Source organism: Bos taurus, chromosome 16 (genome assembly GCF_002263795.3).
Source record: "Bos taurus isolate L1 Dominette 01449 registration number 42190680 breed Hereford chromosome 16, ARS-UCD2.0, whole genome shotgun sequence".
NCBI classification, from domain to species: Eukaryota; Metazoa; Chordata; class Mammalia; order Artiodactyla; family Bovidae; genus Bos; species Bos taurus.
The window spans coordinates 55245046-55267049 of NC_037343.1; the positions used below are offsets into that span (position 1 = coordinate 55245046).

Consider the following 22004-nt stretch of genomic DNA (forward strand, 5'->3'; position numbering starts at 1 on the left):
CCACTAAATGGGAGTCGTTTTACCTCTAAGTAGTTCTGAATAGCTAAAATTACTGAAAAGGGGCCCAATAAAGAGACAGCTACTAAATTAAGTCCTCAGTTTTAGAGATCATTAAATAAAATTAAGAACTAATCAGATGATTTTTGAATTCCCTTCAGTTCTTCGAGTCTCTGATTAGTAACTGAAGATTGGGATTGTGGACAGCTATGAAGCCCTTGTCAAGAATCTAGACGGGTATTTGTTTTAGAAAATATGGAAAGCATCCATTTATATGGAATTTATTCATTGTATGGAATAATTCATTTAGAAAACAGTTCTTGAATACCAGCTACATATCAGGGACTGTCAGGTTCTAGCATATTCCGCAATGTAGGATTGTCCCTGTGTGTAAAGAGTTTACAGTCTACTAGGGAATTGCCAAGTGGAAAAAGTGAAATTATCCACTTTTTTTAAAATACAAATTTATTTATTTTAATTGGAGGCTAATTACTTTACAGTATTGTATTGGTTCTGCCATACATCGACATGAATCCGCCATGGGTATACACGTGTCCCCCATCCTGAACCCCCCTCCCACCTCTCTCCCTGTACCATCCCTCTGGGTCATCCCAGTGCACCAGCCCCAAGCATCCTGTATCATGCATCGAACCTGGACTATTATACATGTTTCAATGCCATTCTCCCAAATCATCCCACTCTCTCCCTCTCCCACAGAGTCCAAAAGACTGTTCTATACATCTGTGTCTCTTTTGCTGTCTTGCATACAGGGTTATCGTTACCATCTTCCTAAAATTCCATATATATGCGTTAGTATACTGTATTGGTGTTTTTCTTTCTCTCTTATGTCACTCTGTATAATAGGATCCAGTTTCATCTACCTCATTAAAACTCAACTTTTTTATTTATTCATCTATTTATGGCTGCACTGGGTGTTCATCATTGTGCATGGGCTTTCTCTAGTTGCGACAGGCAGAGGCTCCTCACTAGTTGCAGTGCTCGGGCCTCTCACTGCAGTAGCTTCTCTCATTGCGGAGTCTAGGCTCTAGGGCGCTCAGGCTTCAGTAGTCTCAGCCTGTGGGCTCAGTAGTGTGGCATGAGGGCTTAGTTGCTCCAAGGCATGTGGAGTCTTCCCAAACCAGGATCAAATGTGTGTCCCATGCATTGGCAGGCAGATTCTTAACCCTGGACCACCAGGGAAGCCTGATCCAGCTCTTTGTGACAGAGACAACTAGGTGGCAGCTGTTTTTGTCCTTGCTTCTTTTTAGAGTTCAAAGGAATAAAACTACCAAAGAGACATTGTTTCCTATGACAAGGACCAATCTACATTTTATGCTCATTTATTTGCTCTTTTATTGCAACTTTATTGCAGTAATTTTTAGGTGAAATTGATCATAATGTGTGAGTTTTCTGATTATGGTTCATGATAGATAACTAGAACAAATTTACTTTCTTTTTGTGGACAGTACTGCTATGACACTATTTTCCTTAAAGTTAGGCCTTTTTTTTTAGGGAATTGGTATCCTCAAGATTATGAATAGTATTAGCAATTTTTGTAATGTTTAATAATAGCTAACATTGAGTTATGCTAAGCACTTTATTAATTCATTCAGTGCTCATAGCATCTGCTCAAGGTAGATGCTATTATTATATTCATTTTACAAATGGAGAGGCTGATGCACAGAGTAGTTAGATAACTTGTTCAAAATCAAATAATAAGTGGGATGGAGATTTTTTGTTTGCTTGTTCCTTTTTTGGGGGATGGGGTTGCGCTGGGTCTTCGTTGTGGTGCATGGACTTCTCTCCCTGTGGTGTGGTGGCTCTAGAGTGTGCAGGACCTCTAGGTGAAGCATGCAGGCTTAGTTGCAGGATGTGGGATCTTACTTCACTGACCAGGGATCGAACCTGGGTCCCCTGAACTGGAAGCATGGAGTCTTATCCACTGGACCACCAGGGAAGTTCCCAGATTTAAACCCAGGTTCCAGCACTCTTAAATTGCTGTAAAGTATAACCAGAGGCTTTCAGGGACATCTCAAGGTATACTGTTATCATATTTGATTCTCATAAGAATATAATAGAATTGGCAAAACATACGCTAACTTTATTTTATGGATGAGGAAACTAAGCCTCAGAGAAGTTGTTCTGTGCTCTGTCAGTGCTCATCCAGGACCTTTTATTGGGATAATCCCTCATTCTTTATGTGAGTTCAGTTTTGATTATCCAGTGAATTAGAGTAGAAATGTTATATGAAATAAATCAGAATCATCTAAAGCCTTACCAGTCCATGCTTTTCTTTACATACTGCTTCCCAAACCTGCTGAGAACTGCCTCTCTTCTGTTGGAAATACTGAAGAGCGCTATTGGCTAACAAATGTGAAAGGAGATAAAATGCATTTTTAGAAGTTCAAGAAAAGGATGTAAGATTAATTGCTAGATTCATCTTTCTCCAGTTAATCCAGAGTCAGCTTTCACATATTCTCCTCTTTGCACTGGTACTTTGCCTCTGCTAGATATATGTGTTTCCCTCCTACATACTTTAAATGCTTATATATATTTGTGTATATGTATATAATTTTTGTTCAAAACATTATACATAAAACATACATGTGTTACATATATACACACACACACACACACAATGACTTCAGAAGTCATCAGGATAAATCAGAAATTTATGAGTGGTGATATTTTAATACAGAATTTTAAATGCAAAGCTTTTATAAATGCAAGGTTTTTCAATTATTCATTCAAAAGAATATAGTATTCCCTCTCCCTTCTAGCTTTCAGATAGGAGGAAGACTTGTTTATTTCACATATTAAATACTTTAACTATTTAGATTATGTTCAGATTAGGTAAAACAAAATTAAGATTTTACTTGATATTTAGGAATTACTGGGAAGTTTTTAGGTGTGATAGTGGTATTTTAATTACATTAAGAAGAAAAGAATCCTTATCTCTTAAAAATACATACTAGAATATTTACATATGAAATTATGCCTGAGATTTTCTTCAAAAAATAATGTGAAAAAGACAAATGGGTGAAGGTAAAGAAAAAACAAAATTGCATGGGTTGAAATTGTTGGGTGATGAGGATTCAATATACTGTTGTGTCTAAAACTTAATAAAAAGTTTTAAAACTATATATATTTCCTCTTCAATTAAAAAAAAAAAAATTAGGGACTTCCCTAGTGGTCCATTAGTTAAGAGTCTGCCTACCAGTGCAGGGGACATGGTTCAATCCCTGGTCCCTGAAGATCCCACATGCCATGGAGAGACTAAGCCTGTGTGCCACAACTGCTAAAGCCAAATGCCTAGAACCTGGACACCACAATGAAGAGCAGCCACTGCTCGCCACAACTAGAAAAAGCCTGCACGCAGCAGTGAAGACCCGGCACAGCCATAAGTAAATCAGTGAGATTTAAAAGTTAAATCAGAAAAGGAAAGCATTTATTTTTCAATAATGTAAAGGCTTAGTTATCTAAGTAGCAACAGCAGAGGTTTAATGCTTTTACGGTAATTGCTTTTTTTGAATGTCTTAAGTAATTCTCTTTCACAATGCAAGAAATGTAGCTTAGTAGGGAGATACTTGATAAATTAAGAGCGATTAGAGTGAACTAGCGAAATCATTAGGAATATGTATTCCCCTTCTCTTTGTTTTGTCTGTTTTTTGTTCAGTTTTATCTTTCTGTTCAGAAGGCAAAATCAGAAATCAGGTCTTGTACTTCTTTCTCTGTGGCACCTGTCATTGTATTTGGTAGACAATAGCCAGTTGGTAAATACTGGATATCAAATTGTGAAGAGGTTATAGGAAGGAATAACTAAGTTAGTAAATTTATATCTCAGCCTAGTTTCCCAGTTCTTTTGCTAATTTTCTCTGAGGTCACTTAAATTTTGATCAGTCTTTAGAATAAAGAAAATATGTTGATGTGGTACTACAATATTTTGGGATAAAAAGGAATACTGTCACCTACAAGTTATACACATTTTTATAAAGCTAGTTACTACTGGGTTAAATTTTGGTATTAATGATAATGCAAAAAATACAATTTATAATGTGCTTGCCATAGTGTATTCTGTACTGTCAGATATAATAGCTATTAGCCATGTCATGTGGCTATTTAAATTTTAATTAATTGAAAGCATTTAAAATGAAAAATTCAGTTCCTCAGTCACACTAGCGTATTACACATGCTCAATAGCCGCGTGTGTTTGATGACAACTAGATTCGATGGTGCGGATTATCAAATAGTTCATCATCACAGAAAGTTCTACTGGACCAACACTGCCAAAGTACCTACCTGGTTGTCTAGATTCTGATTGCAAATTAGAGTCCAAATGGATGGTAAGAGGGGGCTTAGATTCTCCTATCACTGTAAATTAAAAATTTAGCAGGAGGTTAATAAGCGTGAGGTTTTTCAGCCAGAAAGTAACTCATTTGTCCTGTTCTTTTATGGTAATAGAGTAGAGTGGCCTCAGTGTTCTAAGATTCCTATCTTAAAATCTTTACTTTTGGGTAGTAATTAATTCACTGTTTGGATCTCTGCTAAAAATCATTTAGCGTAGAGACAGAAGTAAAAAACGATTTGATGTCTTTTACTGTATATACTTACATAGTTTCACTTGCTTGTTGTCCTCACCTGGTACAGGTAGAAGAGTCAGCAATGATGGGAGTAAGTGGCTATGTGGAGTATCTCCGAGAGCAGGAAGTATCTGAGCGGTGGTTCCGGTACAACCCCCGTCTCACCTGCATCTACTGTGCCAAATCTTTCAACCAGAAGGGGAGCCTGGACCGCCATATGCGCCTGCACATGGGGATCACACCGTTTGTCTGCCGCATGTGTGGCAAGAAATATACCCGGAAAGATCAGCTGGAGTACCACATCCGCAAACACACAGGCAACAAGCCTTTTCACTGTCATGTTTGTGGCAAAAGTTTCCCCTTTCAGGCCATCTTGAATCAGCACTTTCGCAAAAACCACCCTGGCTGTATACCCCTGGAGGGGCCTCATAGCATCTCCCCTGAAACGACTGTCACATCTCGGGGACAAGCCGAGGAAGAATCACCTTCACAAGAAGAGACAGTTGCTTCTGGGGAAACTGCCCAGGGCTCTGTGTCCACTACTGGACCAGATTGAAACAGTGAGGGGAAGGGGGCAGACCCTCTTCCCCTTTGGGCCATAAGTAACCAGCATCAGGGCCATGGACTGGTACTTAGATTCATGAAATGCCACATCACCAGATCAGAAGATGCTCCCAAGATGTTGCCAAACTAGAGCATCAGCAACATACACAAAAGCACTAGAGGCTCTTCCCCTCTTTCTTCCCACCTCACACTTGGAAAATAATCAAGCAAATCAACTTTGTAATTCAGGGATCAACAGCCTTGGTTTGTTAACTTTATAAAAGTTTTTTTAACTAAACAGTGACAGATGATCATTTCTCTACCAGTCATGTTTGAACACTGTACTTTGGTCCATATCACCCTGGTGGCTGTCATTGCCCAGGTGTAAAACACAAAGCAGGAGCCTCGGTCATCTGAACCAGCCAGCCACGAAAGAGAAGGAAGTCATCATGATGGTGATGATAAGGGGGAGCTTCTCTTCTTCCTTCCCTGCCAGAACTTGCAGTTTCATATTTCAAGGAAAAAAAAGAATCCTGGTAGTTCTTTTTGTTTTGAAAGATTAGACTTAATCTTTGCCCAGGCAGGGCACCGGATGCTTTGCCTGATTGTTTCACGTAATTGGCCATCTTGGAGCAGTATTCTAATGGGCAGCAGCATCTGAAGCACTTTAGGCACCTGGAAATGAAATGAGCAGCCAAGTGTTTACAATAGGTATTCCTGCATTTGGGGGCTTGAGTGTTGTGTCGAGCAAGAGGGGAGCACGGGAAGGAAGTGTTTTTGTGTCGCAGTTACCGAATATCGAGTAACACAGAGCCAGCTGTACTGCAACTTCCTGATCAGTGTTTGTAAGCCATAATGCTTGCATATCTTCGGGTGTTAAGAAATGGCTCTAGTCCAGATGGATAAACGTGTAAGGCTGACTACCAAAGTTTCATCTAGTCTCTTCGGCTCCTAGTTTCACATAACAGCAATATTATACATCAAAAATGTCACTTTACAGTGAAATGAGCCTGGATTCTATTTTTAAATTCACAGGTCTCCATATTTGATAACTTTTATATGACATTTTAAACATTTTTTCTGCAATATTGTGGTTGTAGAAATTCAACACTATGGTTCTTACTGCAACCACAATTCCATTTCCTCCTGCATATGTGATAGTTTATATTTTCAGTCCAATAGAAGAACCTCACTAATCCATGTCTTGCGTCTGCAAACCTAGTAATTCATAAACCAACCATTAGCAAATTGCTGGTGACTCCAAGAGCTTTGCTTTTTAATAATACACAACAGGGCATTTACCAGAAAACATCATGCACAATCATGTTGCAATAAATTGATCAAGGGAATCAATTTTGATCAGGTTTGGTTACTTAATCATTCCTAAGATTTTTGAAACTTCAAGGGACCTTTTTGGTAATTCTGGGTATTTCTGAGATTCTTAATCCAGCACCAAGAGTCAGAAAGAATTTACCAAATGTAGAGCTTCAGATGCCCTGTCTTGCATGCAGAGAATGAAGGAGGATCATTAAGGGATGCAGGCAAGTAGATGCTTACAAGTTACAATGCAAATAGAAAGAAAACTCTCTGGCTTCTCATAATTGATCACTGATCTTTTAGAGAGTATTTAAATACGTAGTGGTGTAAGAAATTGTTTTGGTACAGGGGCATAGATGATTGTAAAAGAGATGTGGGAGAGAATTTGATCATGCCTGCACTGGTGGTGAGCCATTCATGAGAACATTAGTGGTGTGCCCCCTTCCTGGGAATGCTTTGGTTATGTGGAAAAGTGGGTAGGAAAGAATGGCCTTGCTTTGATGATCGGAAGTTAGAATGTAGAGGGTAACTTTTAAGCAATCTGAGACCTGTATATATACATACATCTGTGCCCTATCACTAGTGAATGGTTATTTTTCTTTCTGGAAAAACAGAATGTGTCTTGTAACAGGAATGTAATAAGGCTACTACCATTTGATGAGCGCCTACCCTTAAAAGTCATGTTAAAGCCATGTTTGTCTTCAGAAAACAGACTTTGGCATTCTCTTTAGTTGCGCAACAGCATGATAGGGTGAAAACTGCCGCTGCGGGCCATCTTAGGGAGCAACTGTGCTCTGTGGCATAGAAAAAGTGGAGCTGAAATTAGACTGAAATCTTTAAAGAAGCATTTTAGCTGGCAGTCAAGGTTTTCAGTGGACAGATTCTGCTGTTACTAAATAGGCCGGAGGTGAGAGGTACAGAGTATGCTGCTTTAGAAGGACTGTTGAAGCCTACCAAAAATATATACGTCCATCTTACTTGTGAGAAGTATGCTGGGAAGTTCTGTATTGCTTTGTTAGTTTTTTAGATGTTATATGAGAAAATACAGCTTTTAAAACTATTACCAAATTGTAAAAGTGAGGTGCAGTCATTTCTGTGAAGAGGAACTTCAGCATTTGTCAGTGCTCCATCCGGGGTGAGCAACAGACATTTTAAGTGAACTGGGAACTGTTTGATAGATGTGGAAATGCTGTGAGGGTTTGATGGGTTCCCCCCTCCCTTTTTATTCACTGCTAACAGGTTTTTGCTGTATCTATACTGTGAATAGAGTGCTTTTCGGTCATCTAGGACCACTGCAGCACAATCATATTTGCTGGTTCTCGCCTCTTAATTGGCCTAGTGCAGAGCCATGAAATTCATGAAAATTCAAACCAGCCTAACTTTTAAACACATAAGTTTCTGAAAACAATTTCTTCATTTTAGTTAGAAGAGAGATTATTATTCTAAATAACTATCCAAGATTCTTATCCAGATTCACTGTGACATTGTCTTAGTTCTTAGCTAACATCCTTGTAGGGACATAGGAGTTAGTAGTGTTCTATCTACATTAATGAAAAGCTCTATAGGTATGTGCACAGAGGATACCTCTCTTAAGGATGTACTACATGGACTTTTAGCTAACGCTGAAACTCATTACCAAATTTTAGCTTGCACGTGTCACCTTGTGAAGGGAACAGCATTAGCAGTGAGAGCTAAATCATCATTAAATACTCTAATGCCGTGAAATAGCTAACACTGGGACTGTTTTCATTTGTTGAGTGGCCCTTAATTGCAAAGGAGCTACCTAATATTCTTAGCAAAAGAAGAGAGATGACATTAATCTACTTTCATTCTAAAAGGTACCTTTTATTTCTCTCTCAGAATTCTGATACCAGTTTAAAATATGGCATTGGCATGAACAGTAATACTGTACTTTAGGCAGAAGGCTCTTTCTAATGACTTGTCCTCTCTTTACTCAGAACCGTATTTACCTCTGAACAGAGTTGAGTTTTCTGTGAGTTGCAAACTACCCCCTAGTTATTCATTATACCAGAGGGTCAAAGCTAGTCTTGGATATGTAAGCATAAATTAGTTCCTGAAGGATAAAGATTGGTAAATAAGGGAGATAGCAGTTAAGGGAAGTTTTGGGGTTGTTTTTTTTAGTGTTTCCAATTCCCTCTGTATCAGTGAAACAGGGTTTTCCAAAGATGGCATGACAATAGAAATAAACCATTTTCCTACTAACTTCATAGTTGAAATCTGACCTTGGTTGGAAGTGGTTTGATACAAGAGTGAAATAGCGAACTTCATCTTTAATAGCTGAATAGTCTTTGGTCAGGAAATAACTTTCAAAAGTTTTAACTGTTTCTTAACATTAATTTTATTTTAACTGGTAAAAACAACATTTTGTTTGACTAAAAGATCTAATTTAAAGAAATGAAAGCAATGAGCAATAGAAAGGAAATTAAATTTGAACAAAGATAAAAAGTTGTAGTCATAGTGGAAAGGCGTTTAATCAGGGAGGAGTTGGAGTCTTGGAAGTTTTTATTTTTTCAGCTGTAACCGGCATGTGGATTTGTTTTGTTTTGTTTTTTCTCTTCCTCAGATGTTCTCCTTATCTGTATATTCATTCATTCAGTATTTTGGTTGCTGAGATTTAGAAAAAGAATAAGTAGCAATTAAGCCAGATAAATCCCTCCATTTGAGAGGATGCCCTAAGGGGGCAAAATATATCTCTAGGATTTAGGAATTAGATCAAGATTTCAGCAAACCACAGTGCCCAAGCCAAATCCTGAGGTCACCTTTATGTATAAAGAATGTGGTAGTGGAAGAGAGCCACCCCTATCCATTTAGGTGTTACGGCTACTTTGTACAGTCCTGGCAAAGCTGACGGAGACCACAGGGCCTGCTGTCTGGCTCTTGACAGAAAAGGTCGCCACGTCCAGAATTATTAATAGATTTAAAGAATTATGCCATCCCCCTCAATTTGTCGCTCTTGTCATTTTGCCTTTATAGCAGGTTGGTTGAGGTTTTAAGTTTGTACTGCCGTGTGTGCATCGGTTTCTTGAAAGAAGTTGCCATTTTTTTCTAGATGCTTGTCTCATTTGTGCTCCTTCTTGAATCCCATTGCTTTAAAGCATTTCGAGCAGGCATTATGATTTGTCCTTTCCTTTAAGGTAGATTAAGTTGAGGATGGTAATTACAGATTTAAGAAAGTAATTTTTAAAAATAACTCCCATGCATAATAATGTAAAGTTAAATGAATATCATCTTTAGAGAAAATACTGGGGAAGAGAAGTAATGTTTTTATAAGTAAATTTTGCCATTTCTCTAAGTTAACAGATGATGGTGGCAAGAATGGATTTATTCTCTCTAGTATTAAAATTAATTTCTCTTAAGAATAAGTGGTTTGATTCCTATCCGAAATCTGTTTTTCTAGATTAGAAACTATCCATTTCTTCACTATAAATCTTCATTTTAATTTACTCAAGTAAACTCACTCTGTTCTATGTGGTGTAGTAAAAAGCCAAAATCTTCCTTTTTTAAAAAAAGAATATTTTAAAACTTAAATATCTGAAGATTGAAAGTTCTTTTTAGAACTATCGTCCAATTTCTGTTATTGTTTATAATTCTCAATATATATTGGGACATTATATATTTGCTTTGTGAATGTTCATTCTTACTGTTCAATTAGTTTATTTATGCTAGATGTGGAAAAGTAAATGGAAAATGTTAGGATGATAATAAACATAATTCCTTGCAAGAGGAAAATATAATGGCTCCCCATTTGTAAACAGTGCATGGACTTCTGAGTTAAATTTATCTGGGCAGAGTGTTCTAGGCCATGCTCATACAATACAGTGAGTTTGATTCTTACTTTGTTGTGAGTTCTACCAACACATGCAAAGTTTGGATGAGTTACCTAGTCGCATATACAGCACCTCTTCACTATAGGTTTTATTCTTAAAGTTGCCTTTTTCTAAGTTGGAAATTAGGTTTTATATGTTACACCCTCAGTAATAATCTTCATCTAGAAGGTTCCAGTATATTTGCATAGGTCAGATCTGCTTTGTCTTGGAGCACTTATATTAATAATGAGTTCTTGAGATTTTAGAGTAGTTTTTCTGGTTAATTTGGGATTCCAGTTAATTTAGGGTATAGGACTTTGAAAGAAATTGTATTTAGGTAGTCCAGTGAATCATTTGCATACACCTTCATTTGAGGGCTTGGTAACAGATGTCATTTAAATAAGAATCTGTTGAAAATAATGGAGTTTGCCGAGCATTATGACTTCTTTGATAACTATCAATCTTAATGTGGTTTTGCCTCCTTTGCTTTCTAGTGTCTTTCTGTTTTTCACTCTTCTTATTATAAAGTGGTGCTTTTCCTGGGACCAGTCTTTTTACTTTGCATTAAGTAATTTTTCTTGCTCAGGACAAACCAAAGTTGGATAGTTTCATACTTTCAAACCTGACTTAATTACATTCCACACCTGCAAGATATCTGTACAGACTATCTGGTTTTGTGTAGGCAGACTATCCTTCCCTTTGTGAAGAACAGCAGTGGCTTAGAAGGCAAGCATTGCCTGAAATATGCATTACGTTCACAGTGGGTACACATATAAATAAATTTCTTATCTTATACCTTCCCCATTATCTGTAACGTAATTAGGAAAGGTCCATTAGCTCAAATAGTGGAAGCTTTAAACACAAAGCTTAGTTACAAAGGCAGAGCAGTTAAGGGGGGAAAAACCACTTTTCTAATGCTTGCTTTTTTTATGTCGACTCAGTAAGTCCTGTTAAGGAAACTAGAATTCACCACCCACTTAAGATATTTGTTCAGCATCTCATACGACCAACAGCACAATTTAATATACTGTGAATCTTAGAATCTGAATTTCTCCATAATGCCGGAAGTCAAAGTATGTATCTCATGGGGAAATGTTTCCTACCCTGTGAAATCACTTATATGGTAGGTAGCAAGAGGAGAATCTGTTCTATTAAGTACATTTTTGTTCCATTAAGTAGTTTTTGGTACCAGACAGTGTGCTTGGGATTTGTATAGCAAAACTGATTTTATACATAGTTTAGATGTGGCTTCCTGTACTTGAGAGTCCTAAACCCACTTGGTTAGAGGCTGATATATGTATTTAAAAGCCATGAGGGTCAAAAAGAAGGGGACGAAATTAACCATACTAAGTGCTCTAGAGACATAACTGCAGTAAATTCTCAAAATAACTCTCTGAGGTAGTAACAGAAGTAGCTAAAAATCACTGACTTTGAGTGTTAACTATGTGTTAAGCACAGTTTAATGTTCCTCACATTAATTAACTCTGCTGCTCCTTAGACAAACCCATTAGAGTAGATGCTGTTACTATCCTCGCTTTAAAAAGAAACAGACAGAGAGGTTGACCTAGGCAGTCTTTCTCTAGACTTGACACTCTTTAATGGACTATGTTGCCTTTAACAGGTATAATTATACCATATTTTATAGATGAGGAAACTGTTGAGCCCAAGATTATACAATCGATAAATCGCAGAGCCAATACTTAACCAATCTGATTCCAAAGCCCAGACTATCTCCAGTACATCATGTTAACTCTGTTTACTTAACAGAGTTGAAGTAAACTAGAATATACCATAGCCAGTAACAGCACTGGTTTTAGTGAACTTTAAATTCAGGAATAAGTGATCGGAAGGTTTCTCTAAGAGATAATGCAGTTGATTTCGAGCAGATATTGCATGGTGAACATTTTTTGGGGATATTGCCCACCAATTTAGAGGAGTCACCCATTTGGTGGTTCTAATTGTGAACAACTGCTTGAGTTACTACTACCAAGGCAGAAATTGAAAGATTGCATTCCAGTTACCTGTTGCCATGTAACGAACTCTCTAAACCTCAGTGACTTAAAACAGCAACTACTTTATACATTTCATGATGTTGTGAATCAGAAATTCAGGACAGGCTTGTCTAGGCAGTTTCATGTTCCCTGTGGTGATGATTCAGGTCATCTGATAGTATTCAGCAGGTGATTGGACTGGTCAGGGTGTCCAAGGTGAGCTCACGGTCCTGACACCTTGGTTGACCAGAAAACTTGGCCCAGCAGGCCTTGTCCGCATCTCTGGAGCCTCGGGGACCCTCCATCTGATCTCTCTGTCAGAGTAGTCAAATTTAGGAGATCGCAGCTCAGGCCTCCAAGTCCTCTTCAAGGCCAGGCCCAGAGCTTTCATAAGAGTCATCACCACACATTATTGGTCAAAGAAGTCACTGGTCAGCCCAGATTCGAAGGGAGAGGAGATACCTTACCACTTGATGGAAGGTGTGTCAAGAATTTGAGACCATCTTTACAGGCAGCAGTATGTGTTCTGGATTTGTCTTAACTCGTGTGTTCATTTAGGTCAGTTGTTTGTGCTGTAAGAAACCATTTCTTCTACTTACCATGAGTTAGAAGAAGCTAGAAGGAGAATGAAACAAATACCTGGAACAGATTTCATTAGCTTCCCACCCCCAAGTTTCACTTACAGCAAAATTTCCATGTTTTCTTTTGTACAAGTTCCAAATTATTGCATTTGCCCTTTTTTTTTTTTCCTGTGAAGCAACAGTAATTATCCATGCTAAACCAGAAATAATCTATAGAGGGAGTAAAAACCTTGCTGTTACAGACCTTGATTTATTAGAGATGTCAGCTGTAGTTCATTTTCAAATAGGCATAAACTCCTGTGGTATGGAAAATTCATATAGCTGCTAAATCTGTTTCAACAGGAGTTTCTGTTAAGTGGCTAGATGGATTATATTTTTGACATAATTGAAAATTTTGCCTGCATATACTGCATATCTTTGTTCTGTGCTCAGTCTCTGTCATGTCCAACTCTTCGCAACAACCCTTTGGACTGTAGCCCACTGGGCTCCTCTGTCCATGGGATTCCCCAGACAAGATTACTGGAGTGGGTTGCCATTTCCTCCTCCAGGGGATCTTCCCAACCCAGGGATTGAACCCTCGTGTCCTGTGTCTCCTGCATTGGGAGGCAGATTCTTTACCACTGAGCCACTGGGGAAGCCCCCTACCTATCTTTACTGCCACCTCTGGCACAAATTTGTGCTGGAGAAGAGGTTCGTTCCGTTTATATTACCTTCCATTTTGGACACTGTTGCTCCATTTTATAGTTGTTAATCCTTTAAAAATTATCAGTTGCTACTGGCTTTTGTTGTCTGAAATGACATATCATTGAAGTGTTATGATTTGGGGTTAGATTTGTCAAGTTTAGGATGCTTTAACTCCTTCTGGCTTATAAAAGGACTTTTATTGCTTTCAGAAGAAATAGGGCAAAGAATAAATTATATTGGAAAAATGATCATCCCCAAATCAACTTTCTAAGAGAAGAAAGGTTTGGTGTTATCTATCCATTCCATCTGCAGTGGTTTCTTAGAGAATTAGTTGTGAGGGCTTCTTGTTGGTCAGTCCCAATTAGATCATATAGTCGAAGGGATCTCTGTTCTTGGGTCAGGCCTCAGGAATTACAAATACAGGAAATAAAAAGGGTACTCGGGGCTGAAAACTTAATTTAGGACTCTAAAAATCCTGGGACAGGAAAAAAGGACTTTGGCATTTGTGGTTGAATAACCAGGTATGGAATGTTTGAGTCATTTAGGCATCCGGATTAATTAGATTTTATCATATAATGATTGGGGCAAATTTTGATGAATAAAAATCAGTGAGCCTTAACATTTTCCGCTCTGCTGTACCTCAAAGTCTGCCCATTGTGACAGAGAAAACCTTTGAAAATATATTCCCAGGGAATGAAAAATTGGTTCTAGGTACTTTTGCTCTAAGCATCTTCGCCGTAGACATCTCTGCTGCAGGCATTTTCACCTTAATTACTAATTCACTGCAAGGCAATTTTCCCATAAAAGATAAAATAGTAAAAAATAAAAGAGGGATATTAAAGAGGACATAATGAAACATGATAAATGAATGACAGTTTTTTTAGAAAACTTGAAAGCAAATTACAAAATATTTGAATACATCTAAAATGTGTGTAGTTCATGGCAATCCTGCACGAATAACTTGATTTTCATATTTTGTGTGTTGTACCTAAGTACTTGTCTCCCAAGTCTTTCATTCTTAGTATTGAGTATTTTGATCATCTCCTCATCAGCATTGTGCATTTTCTTTTTCCTTAAACTACTTCTTTCATTGAGAGAGGTGTCAGTTTCCAAATAACCAGGATGCATATTCGTAGCCATGCTTTCTGTCGCATCTTGAAAGCCTCTGCACTATTGTTTGTTCTTGGCATCTGGTCATATGTCTGTTCATACTTTCCATAGTTGTACAGGAAATGTGGGTTCAGCTCTGCACCTGAGACTTTTGGCCTGTTTATCCTCCAGTGTAGTGTATTTCAAAATAAGACACCAACTCATGGGGCCAATCATCATCATCTGTCAGCTCAATAAAACCATCAGTAATGTCACTAACTGGGAGACATGCCTGTCAAAACCAAACTATCAAAGCAAAACTGTTACCCAGTTATTTTATCTTTTGTGGCAAAATTGTCTTATGGCCAGTTAGTCATGGTGCAAAAATGTTTGCAGCAAAGAAGCTCATAGCAAAAATACTGGTTACTTGAAAAATCTTTGATAATCTATGAAGATGCCTCTCGTTCGGTGTCTTATAGCCCTTTGGGCCCTCCTCTAGATTCTCTGACTCTTAAATTTGAAATCATCTGGTGGTTGCACAAAAACCAAGTACAGTTGACTCTTGAACAATGTGGGAGTTAGGATGCAGCCCTCTGCAAGTGGAAAATCCACCTATATCTTAATAGTTGGGCCTCTGTTTCTGAGGTTCCTCTGTATCTGGGGATTCAGCCAACTGCTGGAGGTTAGTAATGTAGCATTTACTATTGAAAAAAACGTGGGTATAAGTGGATCATGCAGTTCAAACCTGTGTTGATCAAGGGTCAGCTGTACTGTGGTCTCAAATTGAAAAAGAGGACAAAGAAGAAAGGGAACCTGTAGATTGACAAAATACTTTTTTTTTTTTTTTCAAAATACTTATTTTTTCTTTTCAGCATCATAAGTCTAAACTATTAAAGCTAATAACAACTACCTGAGAAATTATTATGGTTTAGATTTCTGCATTTAGCACATCTTAAAGCAGATATTTTTGACATATTTGAAGATGATCTACTGAGTTTCCTGTAAATTAACAGAATCCTAACTCTAGTGGTTCTTAAAGAGCTATTGCAAAAACCGAATTACAACACAGGGAACAAAACTTAAAATGTGTTTCCTCTGGAAGCCAAAATGCTAAAGCAGGGGTCACTAAGAGTGTGGCTGAAATCCACTTCAAGAATGGCTATCAGTCAGATAGCAAAGATATGTAAAATTTATATGGTATTTGCTATTTTTACAAAAATGATTTTAAATCATGTAACTTGAAAAGTGAGCCTGTTTTCTTTTTGGAAAAGTGGGCCAATAAAAATAACACTAATATAATTCAATTGTATATGCATGTGCATTGAACACAGAGTGGTATACTAAAGATAGTTCATGCAAATAACTTTTGTGGGAAGTTTGGCTATTTTCTTAATATCTCGTTTTCATAAATGTATGTTTATAAATATATTTACTCATCCTCTATAACCTTGGTAGCTTTAGAAGCATTTTGTTAGCTGTATCATTGATTATAAAAATCAATTTCTTGGCATAGTAGGCTATGAGAGCTTTTAGTTGCTTTGTTTGTATTTTGGCTAAGAAAATTATTTCTTGCACTTTGTATTTATAAAGATGTTATAACACTTTGCACCCACTTAGTGCAGCTATTCTTTAGCGACAAAAGATGTAGGCGTTAAAGTGAAATGTATGTTTAGAAGCCCGGCAAAAGGAGGGTTCTCAAAAGAACAAATTTGGCTTGCATCTACCAGAGAAAAGCTGGGGGTTAATAGAAAATTTAGGTTGAAAATATATGTTGGAATAGGTGTGCAGTCACTGCAAGTTGCAATATCATTATGAATTGCCCGCTATATGTATGTGATTGTATGTATGTGTGTGAGAAAAAAATGTCTGATGAAGGCAGATAAGTCAGTGTAGAAAATTCTACCTCCCATTAAAGACAGAATATTCCAAGTTTGCCCTGTAGCCCCTTACGCAGGAGGCTGGATTCCTCAGCCACTGTCCACCTCATTCTCTTTTGTACTCGCTTTAGCTCCTCTACCTCTGAGCACTTGGCTGAAGAAAGTGTAGCTTTCTGTAGCAAGCAAAGGAAAGCCAGACCCAAAATATAGAGGTTGCAGTATCTCATGTCTCTTTGTCATCTTCACATGTTAATGTTTGGTTTTGTTGCCCAAATCAGTGTCAGAACACTTGGGTTTAGTACTTTTATCCACTGGCCTCTGTTTGGCAAGAGTAGCCCTTGGAAGTGGAGTCTTTCTGCTGTTTTTAAAGATGCACTCAATTCCTTTTAATGATGTGAAAATTTTGTTTGAATCCTGAGCTTTTTTTATTTTTTAATTGCCATTTGCAGCCCATTTTGGGGACTGGAATATCAACCATATTTTCCTGATGTTGAGCCTTCTGCCAGTATCTTGACATGCAGTTTTGCATGACCTGGATTTTTGGATGACCTATTTTGCTTTTAGACACTCTGAAATTCTTCTCTTTATAATGCCAAGAATGTTATAATAGTTAGGATGGCCTATTGTGGGTGTCAGGAAATTCAGTTTCGGTAGTAAATGCCACTAGGCAGACCACCTAATCTTTAAATGCAGTTGGAGCACTCAGCTGATCTGCTGTTGGGGGCACCCTAGTCCACTGAGCCAAATCAGGTTACCTACCTTTTGAACATTTGTTACAGCTGAGAAAGGACTGTGGGCCTTTCAGAAATATCTCAGAATGCTTTCCACCTTTTCATTCAAATGCACTGGTTAGAATAGCTGGTTGTAATGTCCAAACAGGGACTTGCTGGTTAGGAGTGAAAACGAGAGAGGGACCCATTTGCAGACTTGGAGAGTTTTCACATCCGTGTTTTAGGTACTAACTGATAAGTGTTTACTTTTCCTGTTGACTGGATAGGGCAAGTGACAGTACTGCCAGTGTGAAATTCCAAATTCAGTAAGCAGTACTCATTGGTGACGACTGATGTATTGGGTTGGCCAGCCCAATAGTAACCTTCATCCGTGTAACAGTATGAATTCTGTAAGGAGATGAGATACTAAAATCATGTGAATCTCTTCACCACAGCTATTTTTTTTCTAACTATAGAATAATTGTCAGCCTATAAGCCATGCTACTAAGAACCTAGACTCAGGAATTAACTTCTGCTTAGGAAAATTCTTCCTTCTGGCTTATCTTTTGTTTGTGCCCGGAGTCTTGGCCTAGACCTGTCCCCAGCTGTTTTGCTACAAACACATACTTAAGGTGCAGTCTTACCTAAGTCAATAATACACTGTCAGCCATGCAGTCTGTTTTATAGCCAAAGTGATTTATTGAAATACAAAACAAAAAAAGTGAGAGATGCCTAGGTCATTTCTGGGAGGCACGTTGAATCAACCTGTGAATCTGGGAGGAAGCATAGAGTCTTATCTTCTGTCTGGCTTGGGTGAACAGTGACTTTAATGCTTTCTATTAAAATACTGCAGAGCTAGTTGACCTTGGCAGGTAGTTCTCAATTTTGGCTGCACATTAGAATCACCTGGGGCTTTTACAAAATGACTGCCGCCTAGGGCCCCCTCTGGACATGCACGTTTAATTGGCTGGCTGTGCAGCCTGGGCTTAAGAGCTGCTCAGGTGGTTTTAATGGGCAGCCAAGGTTGAGAATCATTTTCTAGGTAGTCCTGAGGGGTCTGTGGCAGGATAACCTCCACCCGGTTGTCTTTTGTCAGAGGTACCTTTATTAGTATCACAGGCATGGCTTGGCGTTTAAAACTTAGCACGGGCCACGGCTCAGGTGGTAAAATGGACCATCCGTTTGTCCGCAGAGTCATTCAGCAGAGAGCTGTTGCCATGCACCCAGTTTCCTCTCTGTACCAAAGCCTGCACAAGTCAGCAAAAGACATTTTCTGAGTCTGCTCCCTAGAATCCTCTTTCCCTTTCATATGTGATTTAAGTGGAGATTTTTAAAACTCTGCTAGCTAAAATAGAGCACTTGAACTTATTAAAAGAGCCAGGCACCGCCCCCCCCCCCCCAAAAAAAAGAGCCAGGCCCAAGCCACCTAGGGTGATTTTTATTTGTAAAATAATCAGGTAGCATTGTTAAAGTTAATGAAATAGAAGGGTCCTTCCTGGTGTGATGGTGATGTAGTTGATTATTTGTCCCTTGGCCTGTCTTCTAAGTGGGATTTCAATGTACGGTGACTTTCACTTTTCCATGTTCCTTTGTGAATTAAATGCACTAGCTAAGGCGTAAATATTTCTGAGTTTTACATGAAATGTGAAATGAGTCCTTTTAGCAGCTTTGTTCCAGGATGTCAAAGACTTAACCCAGTAATTCCCAAACAAGTTTTCATATCGTCGATTCATTCACCCACCCAGGTGTAAAAAACCTGCCCATGGCAACCTCAGTGTGGTAATGGGGAGAGGAGGACTGTTTGATTAGCCTTTAAAGAGTGAGAGCCACCATTCAAACTAATAAACTACTAAGTGATTTCTAATTCATGAAAGAAATTTGTGTTCAAGAGCAAGTTCAAATGTGATGGTCTCATCTGAGAGACTGCTGGCACTGTGGAAACTTTGATTCCTATACTGCCTGCAAATAATCGATGATTTAAATTTCAAATAGGTGGTGTGTTTGAGAAGAAACAAGTGGGTGGAAGGAAAGATTGTTTAAGTGCAGAGGACTGAATTAGCATCAGACTCTGACATTTCATTAAAATAACATTTAGGCCTGACTTATTTGCTTAGCATGTGTATGCTGCAATGTCAGAAATGCCTCCTATGCCTTAGAAGATCTGAGAAGGCTTCCTTACGTTGGGTGGAACAGAAAAGCAATAGTAGCCTTGGAGACTTGTCTGCATCCAGAGAGAAGCCCATTAGGGTTCTCATACTGAGAAACCTTGAGTACTGTGAAATGTTGAACTTTATGCAGATCACATCGCACTGGATTTTAAAGATTTAGGGGAAGGAAGTAGAGGAGGAGAAGGGGAAGTAATTAATGGTAAAGTATATATATATGAACTTGTACTATATTTTACACAAGTAATGAAACAAATTCCCTATCAGGAATTCTCTGTCAGGACTAACCAGCCATATTCTTCTGTCCTACTGATTGGCTTGTGATTCCTCTTAAACCTCTAAGTAATCCTTTCTGAAAGAGCTAAACAGAAACTAGTCTGACTGCAGTTTCACCACCCTGCCCCATTCCCTTACTCACAACAAAAGAAAAACATACCCAAACTATAGGCAAAAAAAAAAAGTCTCAGTACGTTAACTTTTCATCCTTTATGGTCTGTGTTCACTGTTGTAGCCTATTGCATTGTTTTGCAATATAATGGCAGAACTTAAGTAGATCTGCCACATAAGTCAGGAACCATTGGCTTCTCCTTTAAGAAATCTTAACACCAGAACTCTCAATCTTTAGCTTGTCAGCACAAGTGAGTAAAGGGAGAAGTACGTTGAAAGAACACAGGGAATTCCCTGGCCGTCCAGGGGTTAGAACTTCGTGCTTTCACCGCTGAGGGCCGGGGTTCAATCCCTGGTTGAGGAACTAATAGGATCCTGCAAGCCACTTAGATTTCCTGGCTTCTCATAATTTCAGGTGGGACCCACTTACGCTCTGTGTCTGAGAAGAAAAGACAGAGGGTTCAAAGATAGAAAAGTCAATGTAGTCAAAATGTGGTTTCCTTCAGATGGACATAATCTCAAAGACATCTGTCCAGCTGTTCTCAATGGTGCTTACACGATGGGTGACAGCTGTCTCCCATCTTCCCGTCCCTGGCACTGTGCCTTCCCACTGGTCACTGTGAAAAGCAGATCACACTGGACTCAGAGGCCAGAATCCAGGACGATTTCCCCCTTCTCATCACTTCTTCATACAGCTAATAATGTAGCATATACTTCTCTTTGGAAAATTCTTGGGTTTGATCCCCCCAAGAAATAGTAAAGCATTTAAAGGAAAAGTAAGATTCTGGTGGTAGCTATCAAAGATGACAGGAACATTTTAGCTTCCCCTTAGATGATATTTATTGATAGCAAGGACCAACTATGCCTCCTCATCCTCAGTTTCTAAGGATAGCATAATATTTCTAAGCAACAAAGTTATCTAACATTTTTTTCACAACTTGTTAATCAAGGATTCATATTAAAACCGACAATCAGTTTCTAAAATGTTGTTATCCCTGAAAGGGAATGAGATAGAGTTTTTAACTAGAAGAACCTGTTTTTTTTTCCCTTTGAAAAAACTAACACTTGAGGTTTGTGTCTTTCGTCTGCAATGATCGCTCCATAAAGATGTCTCAGAACAGTCAGTGAGCCAAGGCTAGCGCTCTCATGCCCCTGAGGGTGCTGGACTGGGTTTGTACATCTTATTTCCTTAGAGAATATCTGTTTTTATTATGCCCTTAACTATAAATACCTATATATAGGAATAGGATTTTCACCCCACCCTCTTGTAATCATTATCACTTAAGTGTAAACCACACCTCCCCCTGTCCCCACTTTTACTGAAAAAAATGCACTTTAATTCCTAAGGAGAGTGGCTGTTCCTGGCCCCTAAGCCAGATTACTTCAGGAGGAGAGTTGAGGAGGGAGAACCCTAGGCAGACCCTGTGAAATTAACCAAATTCCTTAATGTAAACACACAAGTCAACCATTTTTAAGCTGCCCCCACCCCCAGCCAGAGGGCAAAAGAAACAACCAAATGCAAAAGTTCAAAATGCCTACCTTAATTTGAGATGTTTCACTAGGGAATATACCCAATATTTTCTCAGCTACCAAATTATCAGAAACTTGAGGGTGATTTTGTGGGAGGCTGAGACTCCTTTTTTAAATGAAAAGGCCAAGTGAATCACACAGGCTATAAAATACGATCCTGATTTGTGAAGTATCTGATTCGTTCTCTCCCTTAATTTGACAGGTGTTCTCAAGTCTCTCCTCCTGTAGATTCTGTCCTTCCCCTGATGACAAGCCAATAGTTCTTGGTGGGGTTGCATGTCTCCTAGAGCCCCAGGAGCCCTGTTGTGTCGGGGAAGCGGGGAGGGTAGGAGGGTGGGCAGAGACGGGCTGGGGGAGGGAGATTCAGAGAAAGAGTGAAGATATATGGGTTTATATAAACATATTTAAAGCAGTTTAGCAAAAGCTTTCTCGTTGAACAGCTTTAAGAACAATGTGAATGAAATTTAGCAACTTGGTTAGTAATTTGAAAAGTCTATTAATGTATACTTGAAATTCTGTTTGTATAAAAATACATTTTCCTCTTTATTTTAACACTGTGTAAAAGAACATTATGCATGTGAGTGGTTTGAGAATTAAATGATTTAATATTCATATTTGCATTTCTGTCTCTTCTGTATAGATATTAATTCTTTTTAAATTTTTGGACTTTTTTTCAGTATAAAGGGATTATCTAGATTTCAAGCTCACCCTGCCCTCTCAAGATGC

General features: G+C 38.5%; 1 protein-coding gene across 7 annotated transcripts in view; it reads left to right on the plus strand.

The window, feature by feature from the left end:
• The window catches only part of ZBTB37 (zinc finger and BTB domain containing 37), a 28404-nt gene extending 6514 nt beyond the window's left edge, over window positions 1-21890 (plus strand). For 4 of the 7 annotated variants that reach the window (XM_015475158.3, XM_010813361.4, XM_005217133.5 and 1 more), the window contains one exon: window positions 4645-21890. In XM_015475158.3, coding sequence (XP_015330644.1) covers window positions 4645-5133 — 489 coding nt within the window. In that variant the 3' untranslated portion in view covers window positions 5134-21890. Of the gene's footprint in view, window positions 1-158; window positions 235-4644 lie in introns of all 7 variants that reach the window. The other 3 variants (XR_009490769.1, XR_003029631.2, NM_001206272.1) reach the window with 3 other exon arrangements.
• Window positions 21891-22004: the final 114 nt, after the last annotated feature.